The 25,077-nt window shown below is 46.7% G+C and overlaps 8 protein-coding genes across 8 annotated transcripts; 5 read left to right on the top strand and 3 right to left on the bottom strand.

Annotated features, from left to right (window-relative positions):
• Window positions 1–3,065: 3,065 nt before the first annotated feature.
• Window positions 3,066–6,183, top strand: N7483_005187 (uncharacterized protein; the record flags this gene model as incomplete). Its single annotated transcript, XM_057088624.1, has 7 exons — window positions 3,066–3,152; window positions 3,226–3,673; window positions 3,729–4,090; window positions 4,191–5,037; window positions 5,095–5,278; window positions 5,334–5,982; window positions 6,046–6,183. 7 exons carry the CDS (start codon window positions 3,066–3,068, stop codon window positions 6,181–6,183), a joined length of 2,715 nt encoding a protein of 904 aa, XP_056948453.1.
• Window positions 6,184–7,638: 1,455 nt separating this feature from the next.
• N7483_005188 (putative 3-hydroxyacyl-CoA dehydrogenase) lies at window positions 7,639–8,839 on the top strand (the record flags this gene model as incomplete). Its single annotated transcript, XM_057088625.1, has 3 exons — window positions 7,639–7,702; window positions 7,755–8,074; window positions 8,147–8,839. The coding sequence occupies 3 exons, from the start codon at window positions 7,639–7,641 to the stop codon at window positions 8,837–8,839; spliced, it is 1,077 nt and encodes a 358-aa protein (XP_056948454.1).
• A 486-nt stretch (window positions 8,840–9,325) lies between these two features.
• N7483_005189 (MFS transporter) lies at window positions 9,326–11,140 on the bottom strand (the record flags this gene model as incomplete). Its single annotated transcript, XM_057088626.1, has 1 exon — window positions 9,326–11,140. The coding sequence occupies one exon, from the start codon at window positions 11,138–11,140 to the stop codon at window positions 9,326–9,328; it is 1,815 nt and encodes a 604-aa protein (XP_056948455.1).
• A 1,320-nt stretch (window positions 11,141–12,460) lies between these two features.
• Window positions 12,461–13,450, bottom strand: N7483_005190 (dihydrodipicolinate synthase family protein; the record flags this gene model as incomplete). Its single annotated transcript, XM_057088627.1, has 1 exon — window positions 12,461–13,450. One exon carries the CDS (start codon window positions 13,448–13,450, stop codon window positions 12,461–12,463), a length of 990 nt encoding a protein of 329 aa, XP_056948456.1.
• Window positions 13,451–13,983: 533 nt separating this feature from the next.
• N7483_005191 (Aspartate aminotransferase) lies at window positions 13,984–16,803 on the top strand (the record flags this gene model as incomplete). The annotated part of the gene is made up of 6 exons (XM_057088628.1): window positions 13,984–14,358; window positions 14,420–14,900; window positions 14,957–15,199; window positions 15,255–15,344; window positions 15,407–15,518; window positions 15,945–16,803. The coding sequence occupies 6 exons, from the start codon at window positions 13,984–13,986 to the stop codon at window positions 16,801–16,803; spliced, it is 2,160 nt and encodes a 719-aa protein (XP_056948457.1).
• A 1,517-nt stretch (window positions 16,804–18,320) lies between these two features.
• N7483_005192 (uncharacterized protein) lies at window positions 18,321–19,804 on the top strand (the record flags this gene model as incomplete). Its single annotated transcript, XM_057088629.1, has 2 exons — window positions 18,321–19,682; window positions 19,742–19,804. 2 exons carry the CDS (start codon window positions 18,321–18,323, stop codon window positions 19,802–19,804), a joined length of 1,425 nt encoding a protein of 474 aa, XP_056948458.1.
• Window positions 19,805–20,412: 608 nt separating this feature from the next.
• Window positions 20,413–22,775, top strand: N7483_005193 (Krueppel c2h2-type zinc finger protein; the record flags this gene model as incomplete). Its single annotated transcript, XM_057088630.1, has 4 exons — window positions 20,413–20,497; window positions 20,553–21,427; window positions 21,490–21,621; window positions 21,708–22,775. The coding sequence occupies 4 exons, from the start codon at window positions 20,413–20,415 to the stop codon at window positions 22,773–22,775; spliced, it is 2,160 nt and encodes a 719-aa protein (XP_056948459.1).
• Window positions 22,776–23,459: 684 nt separating this feature from the next.
• N7483_005194 (uncharacterized protein) lies at window positions 23,460–25,006 on the bottom strand (the record flags this gene model as incomplete). Its single annotated transcript, XM_057088631.1, has 3 exons — window positions 23,460–24,080; window positions 24,138–24,453; window positions 24,528–25,006. 3 exons carry the CDS (start codon window positions 25,004–25,006, stop codon window positions 23,460–23,462), a joined length of 1,416 nt encoding a protein of 471 aa, XP_056948460.1.
• Window positions 25,007–25,077: the final 71 nt, after the last annotated feature.

Below are 25,077 nucleotides of genomic sequence, written 5' to 3' on the forward strand. Positions count from 1 at the left end.
CGGATAGCTTTATCCTGATGTAGCCGACTTGACTCGTTGATATATGTATTTCAACTTGAGATGATAGGTAGTATTAAAAGGAAATTTTAAAAACTGTTGTCAAACATTTGAATGCTTGAACTTGAAATGAACAATCGAAAATTTGAATGCATTCAAATGTTACATACATACATATACTTCAGTGGCACTGAGAAGTTCAAGACCCTATGTTATCTCTGAGTCCTACCCAGCACGCCAGAAAATTCAAGTTGCTGCTCCCTACTAGGGTCAACTGGCCTTCGCGAGGAAGTCCGATCCTTTCATCTGAGATTGGGGTATATCGGATGACAGCCGATTCAGGCCTCAAGTTATACTAGTTAGCCAATCACATACACTGGCGCTTATGTACATTCAATGTTATTATGAATATGGAATCCACTGGTAGATATCACTGGCAGTAAGTTTACCAAACAGCCTGAGGATTATGCCAAGGCGTCCCCTGCAGACTTCCAAAGTCATTTTTTTGTCTTTTGTAAGTGATTCAAGTTCTGAAAATGCCTATATCCCGACCTTTAGGCGTCTAAACCATTGGATCATCCGGTTGTGTTAATTATGAATGATGCTGACCCGCTGGAAGATGCAAGGTTGGCTTTGAACTGCATACTAGTCTTTTACTTGTAATATTTGAAGGTCCAAGCTTGCAGAGGAGTCAGCCCTGCCTAGGTGAAGGGGTCTCAAGGTTGGAAGCGCGTCCCGAATCATTTGAAAACTTGAAGTTTGGTGCACATGGTAATGGATAATGACTGGTAAGCACATCCATGAATTTCTTTGAATGTTTCAGCCTAGCCACACGTACATATGTGGGCAGTTCAACATTAAAATGTTCAATTTGTTTTAATCAATGTTCCAGCATTCAAAAATGTTGGCAGTCATTGAGGCACGGCACCTGGGAGTTATGACATCTGAAAAACAAGCATTTCAATTCCCTTGTGCACGCACGCGCACTTGTACAAGCTTGGAAGTTATGTTATGTAAATATAGACTCATGTGGATTGCTAGGCATGCCATCAAATTTTTGAGGTATGACGATCGTAGATTCAGGCATCTGCGAATACAACTTTAATGAATTTTCAAGGACGTACGACATAAAGATCGGGCGATCCCGCCACCTGCTCAGATCATGATGCCCAGGTGGGAATATTCAGATTCAAACTTAATGTCAATGTTACTAGTGACTTTCTCATCTTATGAAAATATTTGAATGAAAGACCTCGGGATCAACCTTGGAATTGATGGAACATTCCGAGTCCGAGGCCCTGCCCACCTGGGCAGGTGCTAGTGGGCAGTGCCAGTACTACTACTAGTACATATGTAGGTAGTAGTACTGCTAACATGATTGAAGAACTTCCAGATGTCAAGTTGCCCACCTGGGCACCTGGCATCTGGCAGGTGGACATTTAAGTTCCGATCGATTCAAGTTGAAGTAGGCGATATATTTACCGCTACTCCAGCTATGACCCACTTTAGGCCACCAGTTCAGACATCACCGATGATGTGTACATGCATGGGCATGTATGTGATAGCAGAGATTTTTTTAGTGCTTTAATTTTGAATAAACCAGTAGAAACCCAGATATCCATGGAAATTTCTGAGCTATGGTCCGAGTAGAATATGGGATCTCCAGATGTCGTTACACAAAGTGCCAAATCTATTTTATAGATTCCAAGGTTATTTTGGTCCTAGGTGGACCTTACGTCATCCATGGCATTCCTGTGGCTGCCTAGGGCAACCATGCACGTGACAGCACACAAACATGACTTGCCTCCGAAAAAAGCACGAAAAGTCACAAAAAAGGACCTCGAGAGGCTCTCCAGTTCACCTCCTCTCCAATCATATCATTAATAGTGGATCCTTAAAATGGAGTCCCCACACCATGAAATCAACCCCTGGAAGACACGCTTCAGGCCGCCCATTATTTCCCGGCGTCACCCCAGCCACATCGGCATGTGTGAGAGCATGGGAGCGTGCGACATTGCTTGGCATTTGCTCCGCGACGTTACAATTTCCTCCATTCAAGTTTTGATATGCAATATATGAAAGGAGCTGGATTGTTAGAGGTTGGTTTCAGACCCTGGAACATTTCTTGGGAGAAAGAAAGGGATGGCTTCTAATAGGCAGATCGGGAGGAGTCTACGATGGATCCCGGCGTGGCTGTCTCCTCCAATATGAGGACGCGTTGCCTGTTTGCCCCGCTCAATACCTCATTCTGGACAAGTGAAATTATCCACAAGCCAGCTCGGTTACCCATAATCGTTTTCCCGTCCCTGGTACGGAGGTGTTTGTCTTCACCCACTGGCAGCAATGGAGATTAATGCGGAATGAGCCACTTGAACCCCCAGTCATCGACCCATGGGCAAAGGTGTGGCGGCGCTCTCTGGGAGAGGTGGTCTGCGCCAGGGGCAAGACGTACTATGCCCAGCGTGTCTCGGACGCGGATCCATCAGTGGTGGAGCCCCCCCCAATGATGGCGAATGATTAAGGATAATTAGAGGAGAATATGGACCATCACTGGCGCCTCCACCACTCTTGTCCCCTTTCCACCAGTCCACATCGTCTGTGTCTCCAATCAGAAATTACTACCAAAAATATCTTTCGTCCTGCAGGCTATGCTTGTTCGCCATAGCCTTCGTTCCTTTCCAGAAATAATCGGTAGTTGGGTCTCTATCTTTAGCCAGTGTGATCATCATCAAGATTTTCCCTGACTGCGGTGACCCTGAGTACGGAATACCCGACCGTTAATCCGCTTTGATATATTTTTTTTATTAGTCTTTCCCTGGACCCATCCATCGCTCCTTTAACGATCTCCATAAGGCTGCGGTTGGCTATTCTAGGAGATCTGGCTTTGTTCACCCTGAATGTTCTAGCGCCTGTCGATTGTACCCTTTTTCCCCTTCTTCCTTTTCTTTCTTTTCCCCAGCTTTCCTGCTAAATATATTCGATTTTGAATATTGTTGGCTTTATCCGAGCCTTCAAGTCTTTGATCCCCGATCGTTTTTTGAAGACCGATTATTGGGGAGCTAGACAAAATGGGTTCCCCTATGTCTCCTCATTCACCGCACTCTGCCCATTCGCCCCAGGCGAGTGAGAGTAGTTTGTATTCGCATAATATCCAGGTGGGTAACTTTGATGCAAGATGACAGACATCTTGGGCGCAATCAGATGCTAACCGCCATTTGCAATGATCAGCACGAGCACAGCTATGGATACGAAGAAGAAAAAAACGAACAAGCGGAGAGTCAGCAATCCCTCCTCTATCGCAACCAACCGAGCCCGTTCAATGGGCCATTCGACGACCCTTATGCCTCTAGCGACTCCATGCGACGCTATACGCTGCAAGATCCTGGTGCGGCCGTCTTTTCTGATGGGGCATACCAGGAGCCTGCAGCGAGCAGCGGGTTCAGCGGCCGCCCATCACGAGTCAACTCTCCTATGTCCGAGACTGGTTCCGAGGCCTGGCAACAGCGACAAGCCCCTGGCTCTGGGCTCCGCCGATATGCCACCCGAAAAATCAAACTGGTGCAGGGCTCCGTGCTGAGCGTGGACTACCCAGTGCCTAGTGCGATTCAAAATGCCATCCAGAAAGAGTACCGGGAGTCCGAAGAGGGTTTCCCCGAAGAGTTCACGCATCTGCGCTGTGAGTAGCCATTCAGGTTTTTCATCTTGCCAGTGTTATGCTAATACAGAGCCAGACACCGCCGCCACCTGTGACCCTGACGAGTTTACCCTGCGCAATGGATACAACCTCCGACCGGCGATGTACAACCGACACACCGAGTTACTGATCGCCATTACCTACTACAACGAAGACAAAGTCCTTACTGCCCGTACGCTACACGGTGTCATGCAAAATATTCGCGACATCGTCACATTGAAGAAATCCGAGTTCTGGAATAAGGGTGGCCCTGCCTGGCAGAAAATTGTCGTTGCGATGGTCTTCGACGGTATTGATCCTTGCGACAAAAACACGCTTGATCTGCTTGCCACGGTCGGTATTTATCAAGATGGTATTATGAAGCGGTCTGTTGACGGACGCGAAACCATTGCCCACATTGTAAGTTTGAGATCAAGTTCTTTTGGTCTGAAGATGAGTTTCATCTCAACCTATCATCCCAATTTTGATCAAACTACGGATATACTAATAATACCTTTAGTTTGAATATACCACTCAGCTTTCCGTTACTGCCAGCCAGCAATTGATTCGCCCTCAGGGCAATGAATCAACCAACATTCCCCCAGTTCAAATGATTTTCTGCTTAAAGCAGAAGAACAGCAAGAAGATTAACTCCCATCGTTGGTTGTTCAACGGATTTTGTCGTATTTTGAATCCTGAAGTTGTTATTCTTCTTGATGCCGGTACTAAGCCAGGAAAGAAGTCCCTTCTTTACCTGTGGGAATCTTTCTACAACGATAAGAACTTGGGTGGCTCTTGTGGTGAAATTCACGCCATGTTGGGTAAGGGCTGGAAGAATCTGATGAACCCCCTGGTTGCGGCACAGAATTTCGAGTACAAGATTTCCAATATTCTTGACAAACCCCTTGAGAGTGCCTTCGGATACGTTTCTGTGTTGCCAGGTGCCTTCTCAGCTTACCGTTACCGAGCTATTATGGGTCGTCCTCTTGAGCAGTACTTCCACGGTGATCACACGCTCTCAAAACAACTTGGAAAGAAGGGTATTGAGGGAATGAACATTTTCAAGAAGAACATGTTCCTTGCTGAGGATCGTATTCTATGTTTCGAACTTTCTGCCAAGGCTGGATTCAAGTGGCATCTGACCTATGTTAAGGCTGCCAAGGGTGAAACCGATGTGCCTGAAGGTACTGCGGAATTTATCAGTCAGCGACGTCGTTGGTTGAACGGTTCCTTTGCTGCCAGTCTGTACGCCATTATGCACTTTACTCGTATTTACAAGAGTGGTCACAACATCATTCGGTTGTTCTTCCTCCACATTCAGATGATCTACAACTGCGTGTCTCTTATCATGACATGGTTCTCTCTCGGTACGTGATTTGCCTATCTTATTGGTGTTTAACTAAAACTAACAATTTCTTGAATAGCCTCCTATTGGTTGACATCATCCGTTATTCTTGATCTTGTGGGAACCCCCGGTGAATCCAACAAGGAGAAAGGTTGGCCATTTGGTAACGAAGCATCTCCTATTGTCAACAACTTCATCAAATATGGCTATGTGTTCTTCCTCATGCTCCAATTCATCCTGGCGCTTGGAAATCGACCTAAGGGGTAAGCAATCCTATAGTTATTAACCACAAACATTAGCTAACGTCGATTTTCCTAGTTCGACTCTCGCCTACACGCTCTCCTTCATGTACTTTTCATTTGTTCAATCTTATGTCATGATCTGCTCGTTCTACCTGGTCGCAAACGCCTTCATGGGTGGCACTTTGGATTTCGACATGAGCCAGGGTGTTGGACACTTCCTGAGTACCTTCTTCAGTTCTTCCGGCGCTGGTATTGTCTTGATCGCTTTGGTATCCACCTACGGTATCTACTTCCTCGCCAGTTTCATGTACATGGACCCCTGGCACATGTTTACATCCTCTTGGGCTTACTTCGCTGGAATGACCTGCTCTATCAACATTCTGATGGTCTACGCTTTCTGCAACTGGCACGATGTCTCGTGGGGTACTAAGGGATCCGACAAGAGTGAAGCACTGCCAGAAGCCCAAACCAAGAAGGAGAAAGAAGATGACAAGTCGAATTTCATTGAGGAAGTCGACAAACCACAGGCCGATATTGATAGTCAATTTGAGGCTACTGTTAAGCGTGCGCTGGCGCCCTACATCGAGCCGGAAGAGAAGAACGAGAAGTCCATGGATGACTCGTACAAGGCTTTCCGTACCAACTTGGTTCTCCTGTGGATTTTCAGCAACTTGATTGTGGTGCTTCTCATTACTGCTACTGGTGTCAAGCGTTTCTGTCTTACTGTAAGTTTCCTTCCCCTTCTTAACACGAAAAAAAAAACATTCGCTGACTCTTTTCAAACACAGAACACCTCCACTGTTCGAACTGCGAACTACTTCTCTGCCATTCTGTGGATCACTGCTGGCTTGTCCCTGTTCCGTTTCGTCGGTTCGATGTGGTTCCTGGGCAAGTCTGGTATTCTCTGCTGTGTCTCCCGACGCTAATTTGGTGGTTTCTTTGGTTGTCTTTGATTCTGTTTCAACATTTGAAGTTCCTGTATATACCATCGTCTGAGCTGTTGATTTGTACTGATAATGACGTCTTCTTGAGGGAAACGTGTCTCATAGAAAGCTTAGGTAGATGATTTTTTTTTTGCTTTTTTTGAGTCTTTTCTTGCATCCCCATTGGGGTAAACGATCTTCATTGGCATCTTGTTCTTATCTGTTTTAAATGTTTGATCTTGCGTTGATGAGGTTGATTTGCGCGCATATTGAACAGAAGTACCAAAATTTTTATTCTTCTTCCTTGATTCGATTCCAATTCTTTTCATCTTCCATATAATTTCTATTTTCTCCTATTCTTATAACTTGAAAATGCCAGTGGTAAGATCGTGCCTCACTTGACTACTGCATGTCTCGCAGTCTGGGGGTGGATACCTCTCCTGTGTCAAGGATGATCAATAGTGGACACGATCACGGAAAAAAAGGGGTCCCAACAGAAAACCAGTTTTCAAATACTGATAGCAGTATGAAAACCAGAAAAGACCATTTCCACATGTATCCACAGAATTGTGGATCTACACCACCTTTCGATGCTTCAAAGCTATACCCGATGTGCCTGAGCGTTACAGTGAGATATTAGATTCAAATTGCCTCGGAGGACAGGAATCCGAGCATGCTCAATGGCCAGAGTGACATCGAAACAACCAATCAATGAGAAGAACCAACGGATCATTGACATTCTTCATACGATCCGGAAGTGGAAGGGAAGGTTGTTCTCCTCTCCTTGACACGGGTGGGACCGTTTTCTCCCGCACAAGGCTAAAGAAGGAATGGATCGTGCCTATGTGTGGTATGGTCGATGCACTTAGATGCACTTAGATGCACTTAGATGCACTTAGATGCACAGCCCAGAGCCTATATTGGGGCTTCAGCTGCACATCGGCGTCATTGTCCGCTTCCCCGCACATTGGCGATCTCCCTGCGGTCCGGCGGGGCCTCCAAGCTCGTGTACGAGTCGGAATACCTACCATGATGGTCTGCGCACAAGCACAGACAAAGGAGACGACAAGGATCTTGGAGATAGCGAAGGAATGCACTAGGCTCTATGAGTTCTTTCTAGTTCCTTTTGGGCCAGTCAACTGAGATACCGTGTCCTTTGTTTGAACCGAGTCGTATTTCGGAGGCCTAGATTCTTGACTTGGATTGGGGACCAATGATGCCATTTCGTCATCTCAACCGGTTCTGAATGGTTCCGAGGCCCCTTGAGCCATATATGTGCTTCCGGCTTTGGTACAACAAGTATGGACTGATTCGGAATTGAGTTATAAAAAGGCCCCTTCGTCCACCTTCTGTCCCCCCTCAATTTCTCAATTATTGAGTCTTATACTCTACACTCTATCGATCTGACCCACTTTGGCTTGATTGCCGGCTGCCGAATCCACCCTAACTCCACCCCAGATGTCGCAGTATCTCCCTCAGATTTCATCCGAGTCCCTTTCGGATAAGATTGTTCTCATTACTGGTGTGTCTGAATACCCCATGGCCTTTACCACTACTCAATTAACACTTAATAGGTGGCGCAAATGGAATCGGCGCAAGTCTAGTACAACAATGTCTTGAAAGTGGTGCCAATGTCTGCTTTGGTGACCTTGACAACATCGAAGGAGAGCGCCTGCTGAGAAAGTCTCTCGAAAGATTCCCTTCAGAGGAATCAGGCCAGGCCCCGCGGGTAATCTTCCAATCAACAGATGTCACCAATTATCAATCAGTATTGAGCCTGTTCGATTTGGCTTTCAATACTTACAAGCGCATTGACCATGTTGTCTCTGCGGCTGGAATCGTGGAAATCGGGAACTGGTTCGATTTTGGGCTCACATTGGAAACTGTTCGTCAGGTAAGCTCTTCATCTAGTCCCTACTATCTTCACTCTTTTCCTAGACCCAGAAGAAGTAACATCAATCTCCAGACACCCACCCACAAAGTACTTGATGTCAACCTCATCGGCTCAATGTACGTTGCCCGCATTGCCTCGGTCTATCTTCGCCATAACCGCGGTCCCCGCGTAGGCCGCTCTATTCTCCTGTTTTCATGTTCCGCCGGATTCAAAGACAGTCCCTCTCTATTCGTCTACCAGGCCTCGAAGCATGGTGTAGTGGGCCTGATGCGCTCTCTGCGCAGCTACATCTCCTCTCCATACAAGCACAATATCCGCATCAACACAATTTGTCCCTGGATGACTGAAACCGAAACTATCAAAAAGATCGAGCAGCAGTGGAAACAAGCTAGTTTGCCAACAAATACACCACGGGAGGTTTCCACAATCGCAACTAGCATGCTAGTCGATGCATCTCTGAATGGTCAGTCCATGTTTGTGGAAGGTGGACGTGCCTGGGAAATTGAACAAAATATTGAGCGCCTCGAAGCTCAGTGGCTTGGCGAAGCTCCCTCCAAGTCTCTTGCTGCGGGCCAGCAATTACTCGATGATGGTTCCGTCTGGACAGCTACTCCTCGTAAGCGGAGCAGTATTTCTGTGGATGGCATACCACCTGGTGTTCCTCTTGCTAAGATCAATGGCATTGATGGACATAAGAATAGCTTCCCCAATGGCTTGACCAACGCCAACGGACACGCTGCTCCTCTTACCAATGAAATTCATTGATTGGGTCTTCATTACTCCGGCCTTGGGAGAAAATCTGACCTCACCTTGATACCCAAGTTTTTTCTTTTATTTTATCTAAATTGGCAATGGCTTGAAGCTTTGCCCTCATACTTGGTGTACAAGGATCCAATCCATGTATTGCGATGCAACTATTACGCACGCAATAGATAACGCATCGGTTCAAATAACGACTTACTGCTTATGTTATCATTTATTAGTTATATTGTTCACGGAGATAGATTGAGACCAATTTACTATTTTCTTCTCCATTTCCACTTACATATGTAAGGATTTCCATGAGACTATTGCGATACCAGTAGAACTTCGAATGCTTTCAAGTTAAGAAATAATCATTTAACATTATCACCATCAGTAGTAGTAGTCTATATAAAAAAGCAATCTAAATACAACACCGGATACATGCAATGGTATAGAATAAAAAAAACCGACCCTCGAAATCATCACCTCGAACTTTTGACGCAGCCTCTATTTGAAAGACTCGCGTGTGTTGACGCGGTCAACATCATAGGGGTTCGCCTCGTAAGTGGGAACCCGCTGCATCTCGGTAGAACCGCGAGCAGAGGTATGCGTCGCACAGTGCTGGAGAGAGTGAACATCAACATCACCCTCCTTCATAGTCCCAGCAGTCTCAGTGAGAGAAGGCACGGTGGAGACTGGCTCATCAGATGGGCCTGATTCAGAGATCACTTCTTTCTTTGCACCACCGGCCATACTCTGAAGCAAGCTCTGAACAAACGCCTCTGACTGGGCAGAGTACTTGCAGTATTTGCGAATAGTCAGACCCTTCTTGTAAAGAATGAAGGGGAAAGGCACACAAGCCAGAGCGAGAAAAGCTGGGATACAAGAAGCCCAGTGGATGCCGAGGTTTTCGAACATGTAGGTTGTGAAGAGAGGGAAGGCGAAACCGAACAAGGAACGGAGCAGGGAGTTGGCCGCAAGAACTGAGGCGGCGAAAATGGTGTAGGCGTCGATTAAGTAGTTGAAGACACATAAGAAGACCATGACCATACCGAAGCCGAAGGGAACACCGGCAGCCACACTGGCCATCCAGTGAACCGATGGAGAATTGGTCCATGCGAACCAAAAGAGACCGATGGGAAGAGTGAGGGAAGCAAACATACAAGGGACAAGACGCGCCTCGGGAGGTGCGTAGCCACCGTTCTTCTCAAGGAGTTTTCCGTAACGAGTATTCTCGGGGATCGAGTAGGCGATAGCGGCCAACATTCCCACCATGACTCCCAAAAATGCAAGACTGGCAACACCCTGGTTCCATCCTCGGTGAACTTCGTATACAATCGGATAAGCGCCAAAGAGCATGTAGAGTGTGCCGTAGATGATAGCGAGGTAGGTCGAAAGGAGAAGGACGATGGGTTCCTTGAAGAGAAGAACGAATGGACGGGAAAGAGAGATCTTCAACGATTTCTTCAGGTTAGGTCGTCCTTGATCGATGTCCAGTTTGCTGATATAGACCATGCCGGTAAGCTTGGAGAGGGTCTTCGCGCGTTGACGAAGAAGAACCGGGGCGTATGTTTCCGGCTTGGATACTGTGCCGACGAACCACATCACACCACACAGGATGGTCAACACACCCATAACCCACTTCCAGCCGACATCCATACCGATGAAACTTCCGATAATGGGACCAATAACCGGACCGAGGAAAGGAGCCAGGGCGAACGCAGATAGCGCCAGGCCACGCTCGCGGGCAGCAAACATATCAGCAACCACACCACCAGAGTTCGTAAATGGGGATGATCCAAATGCTCCAGAGAGGAAACGGAAGATAAGCAGAGATGTGATGTTCTTAGCACCAGTCGTGGCGGCACAGAAGATAGTCAGACCACAGTAAGTACCAATGAACACAGATTGACGACCGAACATTTCACTCATCGGGGCCCAGAGCAAAGGGCCCAAGGCGAATCCAAGAACGTATAGCGAGACACCGAGGGTAGCGATTTCCGTTGTGACTCCGAACGCTTCCTCGATCTGAACAATACCACCAGTATAGGCTGAAGAAACCAGAGCCACGACAAGGGTCTCAAGGGCAGCGACCATTGTGATGGACCATTTCATCGTCAGAGTCAACTGCAACGGATTCCGAAAGTCATTCGGCATCCATTGTACCACATAGGGATCCTCCTCTGTTCCCGATCCTGCATAGGGATGATCGACAACCTCTTGGGTAACCACACCTGGCTCGGTCAATAAACGCCAGTAGGGAACCTTGTTTGGTAGGTTTAACGAGGCCTTAGCCTCCATGGCAGGCGCCTCCGTTGCCATGAGGAAAGAATAGAGTTCGAAGGGCGATGATCTGCCGAGAAAGAGATTGTGGTTCAATAGTTTGAGTCGGCAAACCGAGTATCGAGGCTTGTGAAATGTAGAATTAAGAAATTAAGAAAAAAGAATGTATCGATCTATTCCCTAAAGAAATAATATACACCGGAAGAAATAAAACAGGAACAGGATAGAAAAATGAATAATCATTAAAAGAAAAAAAATATTATAATCAATATGAATTGAGCCGAGGTGAAACTGAGTACCTTTTTTTTTGTATAAGAAATTGTTTGGGAATTAACGGAGGAGTTACTTCTTTAGGGGATCCTCTTTTTCCTAGTATAGTATAGTAAAATCCACTAAAATTGTACACCCAAGTCTCTCGTTGGACCAAGATAATCTAGTCATATAATTAAAAATCTCAATTATCTCAATTGGTTTAAAATCAGAAATTTGTCGGACTTTCCCGAGTCTCGGTCCAATCGATCGGCCCGATCGCATATACGGATTAGAATGATTTTGATAAGATCCATCATGATGTCTATGAGAGACTATGATTGGAGATGAATACAGGGAATAACTGGGTCATGTTCCCACTTACCGAGGCTCATTCAAAATCTGTAACAGAAAAGATTTTTCTAGAAGAGAAAAATGGACAGAAAAGGATTGAAGAACCTCGGAAACCTGAATATTAATCCACCTTAAGTGGACACCATGTTTAACACCTCGGTTATTAACATCCCACTATGCTATGCTATGAAGAAAAATGATCATAATGCAGAGCTCAGGCCGTTGGTACAAAAAGATACATTCAGTAATCACCCCCTAAATCCATGGCGTTCGCAATATGATGCCTAATTTCGTTGCTTTAAGCGAGAACGCCATCGGGTTTCCCCCACTCGGAGTAATTTCAACCGACTTGGCCAAGCGTGAGATGATAGTAACATGATCCTATTTAGCCGGCAAGTGAGGTCCCGAGCTCATAAGACCTTGGTGGGATGATGCCTAAAATAATAAATCCTTCTTAGAAGTTATAGATTTGTGATATTGTGGTGGTTGGATAGTGACGAAGTATTACTCCGGGTAAATACTCAGCCGGGGTTTCCGCCAACTGGTCTTATCAATGTTACTACTATACCTAGGTAGGGTAGGAGAACAGGCACCGTGCGGTAGATAATAACTACCACTTGGCAGTGGCTGGGTCAGATTGAGGGACCTTGAAAGCAAAAGCATGTATTTTCAGATGCTATCCCAACTCAAACTTGGTATACACCTGATATTAACTTCATATTGACTCATATTTTCTAATGACCATCGACTGGATATCTACAGACCCTTTTCAATTTCTCCAACCTCGGCCATAACCTCCGCAACGGACTTCTTCACTGCCTCCCCAACTGGCTCATAAGGATGACGAGGCAACAGCTTAGCTTCAGCCTCTGCGATACCCGCCAGGGAAGCCGAGTACCGGGAAACTGCATACTTGGTCGATCCAATACCACTCTTGATAGGACTCTCGGCGAGAGCTGCCTTGCGCTGCAGCTGAACAGCCTCCTCAAATTGACCCTTCTGGTAAAGTGTATAGATCCGTGCTGCCGTTTTAGGGAAGACATTGGCAAATGCCGCGATGCACCCAGCACTACCAGCCGCCAATCCTCCAATAAGGAAATCAGACTGTCCACCGTATGTCGCGAACTCCTCTGGCGAAAAGGTTGCTGCAAGACGTGTAATCTTTCCAACAGAGCCGCATGTGAGCTTCACACCCACGACATTCGATTTACCACTAGGACTTGCAGCTGCCGATTCACGGACAACGGAAGCAATGGTCTCTGAATCCATATCCACACCGTTACACACGCCCGGGAAGTTATACATAACCACTGGAAGGGGAGACTTCGCCGCAACCTCGGAGAAGAATCGCCTGACCACGTTCATGTTGGTGGCCTTGCCGAAGTATGCGGGCGGGAGAACGAGAAGGTAATTGGCACCAGCAGTCGCGGCATCGTTGGCCAGCTCTAGTACTTGCTTTGTTGAGTGAGCACCCACACCGGCCATCAAGGGAAAATCAGGTCCAACTGCGGTACGTGCGGTCGCGATAAGTTGGGATCGTTCTTCGCGAGTAAGTAGGAATGCCTCAGAGTTGGTACCCAGGATCACCAAGCCTGCAAGGCCTGTGCGAGAGAGGTAGGTGAAATATTGCGCTTGCGAGGCCAGATCTAATGAGTCGGTTTCATGGTCGAAGAAAGTCACAGCGGGACACCATACTCCCCGTGGGGGAACATGTGGTTGAGGAGAGACAGTCGCGTGAGAGCCCATGTTGGTTGTAGAATTTGAGGAATGATGCTAGGAATGTTAGGAAGAGAAAAGGTGAGCGAACGACCCGTTAATTAGTATTTCTCGTTATGACATCCGGTGAATCAGTTTCCCCACCATGATGAGGGGTAACGCGCCATGATTCTATGATGAGAGAGTGCATCGGCAACTGCTCGAATATGCCGTAGTCTATCATCTCGGGTCGGCCTCCCGACTGTCGAGCCGGGGATATCGGGTAGGTCGCCCGATGACAACACTGGAATTGTTAGAAAGAGTTCATTGTAATAAATTGATAGGGTGAAAGACATTCAACTCCGCTGACTTAAGTTGCTGTTTATGGTAATAGATCCCCACTGTATAATCTTAGAGTGAGGAGGCAGTAGAACGGATCCCCTCCCGATTGTATAGTATCAAATTGTTCGGATGCTCGGCTTATCGCACCGAGAATAGTAGAAGTTGACTCCAACTGTTAATTCTCAAGTGACACTCTCAAGACTCTAGCATATTCATATCTATAGTACTAATAGTCTGTTAAAATGCTTGCATCCCGTCTGATCCCGAAAGGCATATCACATAACATTCGCAACATGGCTACCAAGGCACAGTATAGTTCCAACACTCAAAAATCATGGTTCAACAAGTCTGAATTCATTCCTCCGGATGCTATATTTGCCTTGACTGCAAAATATCAGGCGGATTCATTTCCTCAGAAAGTCAACCTGGGTCAGGGAACTTATCGTGATGCAGACGCACAGCCATGGGTTCTTCCATCTGTCAATTTCGCACGTGAGGCACTTTTAACAAGAGGTTTACAACATGAATACCTCCCTATCTTGGGATTGCAGAGTTTCAGAGAAGGAACGGCGAAGTTAGTACTGGGCTCTGAATTGTTCGACAAGAAAGCGACTCAGGTATGTCTAAAATTTGAAGGCTGCTGAACCGCGCTGACCGAGTGATCACTATATCTGATAGATTGCAACATGTCAAAGCTTGTCAGGAACTGGCGCATTGCATTTGGCTGGACTGCTGCTGAGGGCTACTCAAGATAAACAGCCTGCAGTCTACATCCCTGAACCAACTTGGTCAAATCATCACCAAGTCTTCAAGTCACTAGGTTTCCCTTGTGAAAGTTTCAAGTACTATGACCATGAAACTAGAAGTCTCGATATCAACTCCTACTATAATATGTTAAAGCAGGCAGAGCCTAACTCGGTGGTCATTCTGCATGCATGCGCCCATAATCCAACAGGCTGTGATCCCACCAAGGAACAATGGCGGGAGATTGCTCAGCTTATGAAAGCGCGACAGCTATTCCCTCTCTTTGATGCCGCATATCTGGGATTTAACTCAGGTGATTTCGATGAAGACGCATTTCCGATCCGTCTTTTCATGGGTGAGATGGACATGGAAGCTGGAGTCTGTATTTCCTTTGCGAAGAATATGGGCCTTTATGGTGAGTTGAGCTGAACTAAGTATTACCATGAATCTAATGCTGAAGCCTCTAAACAGGTGAGCGAGTTGGCTGCTTCTTATTAGGCACGAATGATGAGCAGGGCGCAGTGAAGCTACAGTCCATACTTGAGATGCTCCAGCGATCCGAAGTCTCTAATCCCCCTGGATTTGGCGCCAAAATTTCAAGTGAGGTTCTCGGTAATGATTCATTGAAGGAGCAGTGGTTTCAAGATATGAAGACGATGAGCGGCCGGATTCGCGCAATGAGAGCTGCTTTATATCAAAACTTGATTGCTTCCGGTACGTTCCCACGGTGACTAGAAAGTTGAGGTTTTTTTCTCACATTAAATCTCAGGGGCACCTGGGTCTTGGGATCATCTGATTCAGCAATCTGGGATGTTTGGTTTCCTGGGCCTCTCGTTGGATGTGGTCTTGCGATTACGTGGTAAGTTCATCTTTCCCAATGGATCCCCAACACCGATGCTAATTCTCGGTCATTTTCCGAAGAAAAATATCATATCTATATGGCGGATAACTCCCGAATCTCTATCGCGGGCTTGAATCCTGGAAATGTGGAATATGTCGCGCGTTCAATCACGGAATGTTTGAGAGATTCGGAGTAGATCCACCGAGTGGAACCGATATTGGGGACGTTGCGGATCACTCAGATAAGACTGAGACTGGGCCCCATTCCAGTGATAAGATATGGATAACAACGTGGTTAGGTGATGAGAAAGGTCATGACTCGAAATTGAAACATTCGAGAGTTTTGTTGGAATGTATGACCGCAGGAGCCTGGGTTTTGCCCCAGTCAGTATGTCATACGAGCACTAGCAAGTTGGGGCTAAATTGTCTAGTGTCAGCTTCTTGCGGCACAATGACTCATAGGGATACAGACTATTTTAGCTAAAATTCCATCCATTGAAATCAAGTTGAACCTTGAAGCAGGACCTTTCAGTGCTCTTGAATAAGAAAGCAAGAAATTTTACTCTATACGAGCGCAGTCCATCAAACCCGACATGCTCTAAATACGGACATTTTCAAGGCTTGAAGCTATGTCGTCTCCACAAATTTTTATCGACCAAAACAAGGCCCATATTTTCGAAGAAGTAGAAGCAATACACCTCCGTCGCCAAGCCGAGATATGCGCCAAGATCTACCGAGAAGAACAAATCATGATCCATCCAGCCCCCAAAGGAGGCCTTGCGATAAGAACATTGCCAGACTTTGGAGGAAAGCTTAATCGCGCCGTTGGATGTGGAAAGGACGAATTCCTGCAGAAGGATCTCAAAGAGCTAGAGCTGATCTACATGCCCTTGGGGCTGAAACCTGAAATTCAACTCAGCCCATTTGCGCAGACATCTACCCCCAAATTGTTACTCGGCAATGGGTACGTTGAGAAAGGGGATCTGAGCACCTATTGGTGTGATGTCAGGAAATGGGCTGAGCAGTCTTCTCCGGATGATCTTCCTGGAAACACGGTGGTGAGACTAGCCGAACCAAATGAGGTGGAGATGTTTATGTACGCATCCGCCGTAGGGTTTCAAGATAAGGGGCGCACCCCAGAGCTGCTACGCATGCTTGCCCAACTTGCGATTGAAAGAAAGGACATGTTATACCTCTGCTTAGTGGATGGTGAGATTGCGGGAACGGCTGTAATGGCGCTAATGGAGACCCCTGCTGGTGGTGTGGCGTATTTTTATCTGGACAGTACAGTTCCCGCATATCGAGGGCGAGGTGTGCATAGGGCCCTCATCCAGGCCCGACTGCGGGCCGCGCACCAGTTGGGGATTTGTCTAGCGACCGCCATTACTAGCGTAGGAGATGGAAGTGCGCGGAACGCTGAAAGAGTAGGACTTGTGATTGCGTATATTACCTCCCAGTTTACCGCACCGCGGCCATGACCGCCAATGAAACCTTGGAACATCATAGATACAACATGAACACCGCCTCGGTAAACGTTGGTGGGATCAAAATGTCATAGCGGTTGCATGGAGGCGTCTTGGACTCTTGGCCCCCTCAGAATTCTTGAATAGTTGAAGCTAGCAACGGAAGGTCCTTTTGGAAATGAAAAGCTGACAGGATTGCTCCTCTATGCCGGCTAGGTGTTGTTCAGGATTCCCCAACATCCTGGACCGAACACTGGACGAATATTGGATATTCATTTGTAAGTAGTGTTAAATGCCTCATGTTTCGTGAAATGGTCTTTTTTGAGTTTATTTTCTTGGCTGTAGATACTTTGTGCCTGGAGTGAATCTCCAAATCCATATTGCCGGGAACTACCCCAAGAATCTTGGTGTGCTCTAGACGATTCCGAGTTAGGAGTAAGGGGCGAATCACCGTATTGGGATCAACAATTGCGCTAATTCGGTGCGGCGCGGTCGACTAACCTGATGGCGTTGGTGGCGCTCCGCCTTTTCCCCAAACCCAATTGCCTAGGCCCCCTAGGGGCCAAACTGGTCGATTCCACCTCAATCCTGCAAAAATGAAATTTGACTCAAACAGACTTGTGGGAGTAATACGAGATAGTGGAGAAAAGCATAGATTGGCACAAGGATTGCATGTAATGAACCTTGGAAAGATATGAGCTACTGAAGAGGAAGTTACTGCGCATAATAGAAGATCAAACAAACAGTGCAAATTGCGCAAACAATGCAAAATATAAAGCCACTATCACGTGACTCCGGATCGACCGAAATCTTGGAAATCTTATACTGCTGACTCATCCCGATTTCTGAAATTCCGCGATTCTGATTAGTTGATGCCCTCTTAACCCTTCTTTGACCTCTAAGCCCTGACGCAGTTCGGCTGAACTACCGGGTTGAAGATCGCCGGTGGCGTCTTAGCTCTCTTTGAGAAAAGCAAGTCGTCGCCTTGTCTGATATCCGGTTTTTTTTTGACCTCACTTTTATCCCCAACTTTTGTAATTTTGGCACGCTAATTCGGACCTTTATTGCTTGTCACTGTCCCCCGCAATCGTGGGGATAATGACGGGCTCCATTGAGGACCACCTTATGTAGTCCGGGGACCAATGTGACATTTCTTTTACCTAACAACCGAAACTTTCTTATCGTCTAATCAACACCGGGCGCTCCGGGGCACAGGATGAGTTGCCTCGACGGGCTGCAGGTGGGCCGATCCAACCTGAAAGCGGACATTTTGTTGGGTGGATGATCACGTAGAGTGGAGCAGCGTCGTACTCCACGTGTTGGCGGCCACACCAAGGTCAAGATGCGGGCAATTTCGTTAGTCAACGAAATTCAATCCGTGGCCTTTGATAACGCCGCATCCAGAAATCCACCGGGGAGTTCTTATATTCTACCGTAGCCCGTCATACTTCCATTTGGTTCACTCCCTCTCACTCCCATTCCTCCCTCCCTCGTTCTCGCGTTTGGCAGTGTCGCGAAACACCCTGGTCATTATGGGTTACGAAGACGACATTTCCAACGGTCATGACTCCGGCAAGTCCGTAGAGCATGACAACGAGAAGAAGGCCTATGCCTCCCCACCACCTTTCGAAGGCGCCATGCTGGGGGAAATGACCGACACTGAACAAGCGATCTATGACCACGGTATTAAGAAGTACAGCCGTCTGGGATGGAAGCGACTCACTGTGGTACTTATTGTCGAGGCCATCGCTCTGGGTAGTCTGTCCATCCCTTCCACATTCGCCAGTTTGGGCATGGTTGCGGGTGTCATCTGCTGTGTCGGAGTCGGTCTGATTGCCATCTATACCAGTTATATTGTCGGTCAGGTCAAGCTGCTCTTTCCCGAGGTTGCCAATTATGCCGACGCGGGTCGCCTCATGTGGGGGAAATGGGGTTATGAGCTCATTAACTTCATGCTGGCTCTCCAGTTGATTTTCCTTACTGGATCCCACTGTTTGACCGGTACTATCGCCTGGCAAAACATTACAGAATCATCGATTTGCTCTATAGTATTTGCTGTGGTATCTGCGATAATTCTTTTCCTTTTGGCTATTCCTCCAAGTTTTACCGAAGTCGCTATTCTCGGCTACGTTGATTTCGCGTCCATTATCATCGCGATCGGTATTACTATTATTGGAACAGGTATCGATGCGACCAACTCCCCCGGTGGTCTGAGTGGTGTTGCATGGTCTGCTTGGCCAAAGGAAGGCCTTAACTTCGCCGAAGCTTTTATCGCTATCTCGAATATTGTCTTCGCATACAGCTTTGCGATGTGCCAGTTCTCCTTTATGGATGAGATGCACACCCCTAGTGACTTCAAGAAGTCCATCTGGGTCCTTGGTATTATTGAGATCATCATTTATACCCTTACTGGCGCCCTGATCTACGCTTTTGTTGGCCCTGATGTGTCTAGCCCAGCTTTGACTTCCGCTGGTCACATGCTTGGCCGTGTCGCATATGGGGTTGCCTTGCCTGTTATCTTCATCAGTGGATCAATTAACACCGTTGTCTTTGGTCGTCTGGTTCACGGCCGTATCTTCGCCAACTCTCCGATTCGGTTCATTAACACCAAGATGGGTTGGATCACCTGGCTCATCACCATCGCCGCTGCCACCATCATTGCATTTATTATTGCGGAAGTTATCCCCTTCTTCGATGATTTGTTGTCGATTTCTTCTGCTCTCTTCATTTCAGGCTTCACATTCTACTTCCCTGCGTTGATGTGGTTCATGCTTATCAAGAAGGGTAGCTGGAAGGACCGTGATAACCTGCTGTTGGCCATTATCAACGCTATCATTCTTGTGATTGGCCTTCTTATTCTAGTCGCCGGCACCTATTCCAGTATCTACGATATCGTGAGTTTTGCAATCCAGAACCCCAGGTTATTTTTTATACTAATGGATTTAATTTACAGATCCAAAACTACAAGAATGGTGATGTACGAGGTGTCTTTACTTGCGGAAGCCCCTCCACATGAGAGATAATGTTTTCCATGATTTTCGCATACAGTCTCTTGTCCTACGACTTTTGATGCATGAACCCTCTCGGGTATGAAGTCCCTTGATGCGGTGCAGGGCACGGTAGAGAGACGAAACTGCATTTTGTTTATGATAGATATCCACCTCTGTTCGACCACAGCCAAGTCCTGTGGTCCTGTACATATAGCATTGAGATTCCTTGTTTACATGTCATATTTAAATGATTTACTCCATGACCACTTAAAGATACCAAGTAAACAATGCTTCGCCACTGTAGCTGGAGGTCGAGTTTTGATCAAGGTACTACCTGCACATAAGCACTAAAAAGACCAGTGACAACCGGTCAGCAGTGGTCAGTATTCTACTATTATTGCTAACATGCATTTCACATTACTACTAAAGACTATGATTAATTAGAAATCAAGTGTCCACTTACTGCTTGGCAGCGTAGCGAGCGTTTAGCCGTAGCCGACGTCCAAGGCGATAAGGGACCAAGTGCGGAGGCGCTCGAACCTCCGCACCCTTTACGCACAGTTACACACACACAAGTGGTCGGATATCCTGCTCAGGTGCGCTGCAACTCCGAAAGGCTAGTCAAGTATCCTAAATGGGTCGGGACTACAAATGTACCGAACCTGGTTGTGGGAAAGGCTTCCTTCGACCAGAGCATTTATCGCGACATCGTCTCAACCGTAAGCAATACCCCCGCATGACTCCCATCCCGCGCAGCAAATAACCGCTTGACAGATCGGCCTAAGCAGATCTACCAATGTCCGAACTGCCCTAAAAGGTTCGTCCGCAATGATCTATTGCGAAGGCATCAAAAACGCCATGAGAGAGGCATGTGGTTTCGAAATTCCGGTGGCATCGTACCCTCCGACCTATGCCAAATAGAGGAACGTCGGCCGTCGCAAGAGGCTCGTTCCTCTGACTCGGACTCCATTATTCGGGCCGATATGCGAGATGCATCTGTGACGCCGAATAGCTATGAAAATCACAATGATGAGCCGGATAATTTGAAAGTCCCAAGCACTGCACCTCCTATAGACCACAACAGTCTACCGGGCTCTTTACACCACATGGTGGATGCTAATACAGAGAGCAATGTCACGTCACTTTTCTGGGATCCCTCATTCAGTGCACCGGATCCTTTACTTGATTTCGATTGGCTTTTTGATGATATGTCCAACTTCAATACGGGTGACGCGACCTTGTCGTCCGAAGTTATCTCGCCAGCGCGAACTGGGATATCGGATATGTCCCCGCCGTCATTCCCAATGGGTTCTCAAGGGATTCGCTTATCTGTGGCATCGAATCCGTCGTCGTTCGCACCATGGTCTATTGTTCAAGGAAGATTATTTGAAGCATTGACTACACTCCCACAGAATATACTCACTTCTCCATTCTTCCTACCTTCGAGTTTATCACATTTCTTCGACCTTTACTTTCAAAATTACCATCCACATTTTCCAATCTTACATCAACCAACATTGGATCCAACTCAAGCTCCTCCGTTACTAATCGCGGCAATTGTGACCTTGGGGTCCACTTTATCCTGCGAAGAGGGTCACTTTCAAACATCAGTCCAGATTCATGATTCATTGCGATATATCATCTTTAACGTGAGTGGACAACTATTATTCCCAACAATTCCCGAGGTCTCCCCTAGCTAATTCATCTACAGAGTCCCGACTTCGAACCACCGGCATCTCTGTGGTGCGTTCAAACACTTCTTCTTATTCAAGCCCATGAGAAAATGTTCTCTACGAGAAAACACCACCAACTAGCACATATATTCCATGGTGCTATAATAACAGTAAGTATTGGGCCTTACGAGTCGTGATACTCTGAAACATTTGATTGTGACCAGTGCATGTTCATGACTACTGACAATAGATATAGCTTATGAAGAGAGGTGTATCATACCACTCATCGTATCAAGGGCTGGATGATCTCCAGCTATCATGGCGTCAGTGGGTCGAGATCCAATCGTCCAATCGCACGGCTTTCTTTGGATTTGTCATGGATGCACAGCATAGCTTCATGTTTGGCCACACCTGCATACTATCTGTGCAAGACGTTCGCCTCCCGCTTCCCTGTCCTGATTATCTGTGGGAATGCGGTGATGTGCTTGAATGGGATCGAATGATTCGAAAATCCCCAGAACCCCCTGGATTTCTCCCAGTTTTGAAGAAATTGATAGCCCGTACTCCGATCCCGCCACAATGTACAGCATACGGTCGGCTGATCCTCCTACACGGTCTTTTCAGTGTTACTGCCCATCTAAAGGCCAGGGACTCGGTCACCCTTGGCGTTGGAGGGGCTTTGCCAGATCGTACCCGACAGTCGACCGTCGATAGCTGGAAGGATACTCTGGAGAAGGCGATGGACACATGGTCATTTTGTCTAGTGTCGCGAAGCTCGTCATTGGCACTAGAGGCTTCGAAGCCACTCCATCGAATGGCATATGTGGCAATATACACTGATATCACCGACATGCATATCCTGGCTGGTGCTCCATCACTCTTAGGAAATATGCTTTCGGAAGCAGATCTGGTCGGAGCTACTGCTCGAGTTCAGACTTGGAGCGAGCGACCAGAGGCCAAAAGAGCGCTGTATCACTGCTTGCTCCTCATTCAAGAGATTCTTTTCACTGGAAAACCATATCATGCGTCCCAGGATAACCTTTCTCTCCGACCTTGGTCCCTTTATCATGCAGCACTTATCTTGTGGGCATATGGATTCATGGAAGGAAGGCGGAATCCCTGTCAAGAGAAGGAAATTTCATATACTGCTGAAGAATATCTTGTCCGCATGCTGATGCTCATACGAAACGAGGAGGATATTGGTATTGCGTCACAGCAGACGAGTGAGTTATTAAGTGCTGTGAGAGATTCATTGATTGGTTGTCGATGGGAGCTACTCCAGGAGGCATATGGAACACTAGGACGATTGATCGATAGCTCATGACAGCGAATCAAGCTGCCAATGCATATCTGAAGGTAACATCCATGATTTATCTAGTGGCACTGATAATGTACTGTTCTTGATGAAAATTCCTGAACCCATGGTATAGATAGAGACTTGTGCATGTGCATTTGACTCTACGAATGATACATCTGGATGGTGCTGTTATCTCCGTTCCCCAATCCCACGTTGACGCTCATGCCGAGCGAAAATGGAGCCACTTAGTCGAGAAACGTAGATAAATGCCCTAATTTGGAATAGTTGACTTGGCTGCATCCCACGTACTAAGTGGAGTCGCCTTTCAATGTTTCCGGTACATGACGGCTTTGATGGATCATGCTACTGTATTGTTATGGAGACAATGATAAAATCCGGGGTAAGCTAGTAGTGCTAGTAACGTTACTTTACTATTGAGTCGGACTTCAACCGAGCTTGACTGGATTCCCATAATCTTTTTGATTTCCGATTCAACCGATCTCAACTACTGTGGGTTAATAAATTGAGATGAAACCTGGAAGCGTGGGGGGTACCCGAAGCCACATGGTCAGAGCTCTAAGTCTACCATGACAGCGCTTCCCCAGGCTTGAATCAATGTTTGAAGATCTGAGAAACAAGGATAGAATAAATTGAATGTATCATTAGAATAGAAAGATATCGGACATTTGGAGCGGTCAAAAATTATAATGTTCAGGTCGCTTCCTCACTCATTTCCATGTCATTAGCCTGGGGGATACCACCCACTTCAAGAGTATCCTCGACGCGCTTGAAGATCAAAACTAAGACAAAGACCATAGAGCCAGCTAATAGACCCCAATAGCTTCCAAACATCGCCTGGTAACTGATTCCACGAACATCTAGACTGAAGACTATCGCGGCCCCCATTGCTCCAAAGACCTTATAAAATGCAGAGTATATAGACAGAACCAGCGGATCGTTGGAGAGAGCTCCCATAATCCACCAAGCGAACGTCTGCCAAGCTCCATCAACAGCACCATAAAATGTGTATAGTGTAATATAACCTGCAGCCTTTTCATCATGCACATCTAGAAGATGCTCTGGGGACACACCCCGATGTGAGGCACGAGCAGGAAATACGCCTCCAATGAAAACTGCGTTGATTAGAAAGAAGAGAATTCCCCAGCCAACGAAGGCTCGTCGACGCCGACCACCTAGTTTTGAAAAGTCAAGCAAAAGTCCAAGAATCACAGCCATGGCGAACTGGCCAAAGTCGAACCATAGACTTCCAAACGCACGTGTGCGTAGGTTGAAGAAATATGAGTTGAAATCATTGCTCTGGTATGGAATGTACTATAGGCCTGCAAAGCTGTAAGGGAAAAAGAGAATGATCCATGGCTCTCGTTTGACTGCCAGAACGACGTTCTTCAACTCTTGCACGAAGGTTGTCTGACGAGGAACAACGACCCGAGATCCGTCGTCGCGAATTACCTTCGATGGGTTCGACACAAAGCATGCAACGACACTTCCCATCAGCATCAGTACAAATAGGGCAATGTATGTGCTATCGTTGACGCTACCCGCTGTTGTAACGCCCCAGTTTTCGACTGTCGGGATGATGGCACCGATTACTGTCCCGAAGAACGACAAGCCGTAGAAGATGCCGACATATTTTCCTTTATCCTTCTCCAGTGGAAGAGACATAATCATCGAGCCCTCAGCGGTCCTAAGAAAAATAAATCAGATCAGCTAAAATTCAATGACTGGTGCAGAGACAGAAAAAGAGAAAATATAACTCACCAGAGAAAGGCAGCTGCCACTCCACACATAGCACCACCAAAGTAAACGAATGCCTGGTTCGAATTGTTGTTGTAACTCCAGTAAGAAGCTGAAAGAAGAGAATATCCAATTCCACCCGCTGCAAGAGTGACTTTTGGTCCCAGAAAATTGCATACTGATCCAGAGACCAAAGCAAATGCACAAAACAAACTGTATAGAATGGTGTTTGCGTTGTTACTAGTGGTAGGGTCGACTTGCCCTCCTCCTCCTAGTGCAGAGAGAACATTGAACATTCCAACAACTAAAAGATGAACAAAAGCGATGATGATACATTGTGTTATTGGTGCTCGGTATGCGGGAAGGGTGAAGCCAGCGACACGATATCCCTTTGGGACTCGGGTGTCTTGGAATATCTCCATGTCCCCGACCATCGCGTCAGGCTTATCGTGAGTCTCTTTCACGTCTTTGGTCATCTTGGGCAGATCTTGTTGGTCTTGCATTGTGAATCAGAGTGACTTTAATATAGATTTTCATGAATATGGATTCACTTATATGGCCTTGGAAGTGAGAG

Source organism: Penicillium malachiteum (genome assembly GCF_028827825.1).
Source record: "Penicillium malachiteum strain IBT 17515 chromosome Unknown utg000002l:1.0-8849297.0:1.0-8852440.0, whole genome shotgun sequence".
In the NCBI taxonomy this organism is placed as follows: Eukaryota; Fungi; Ascomycota; class Eurotiomycetes; order Eurotiales; family Aspergillaceae; genus Penicillium; species Penicillium malachiteum.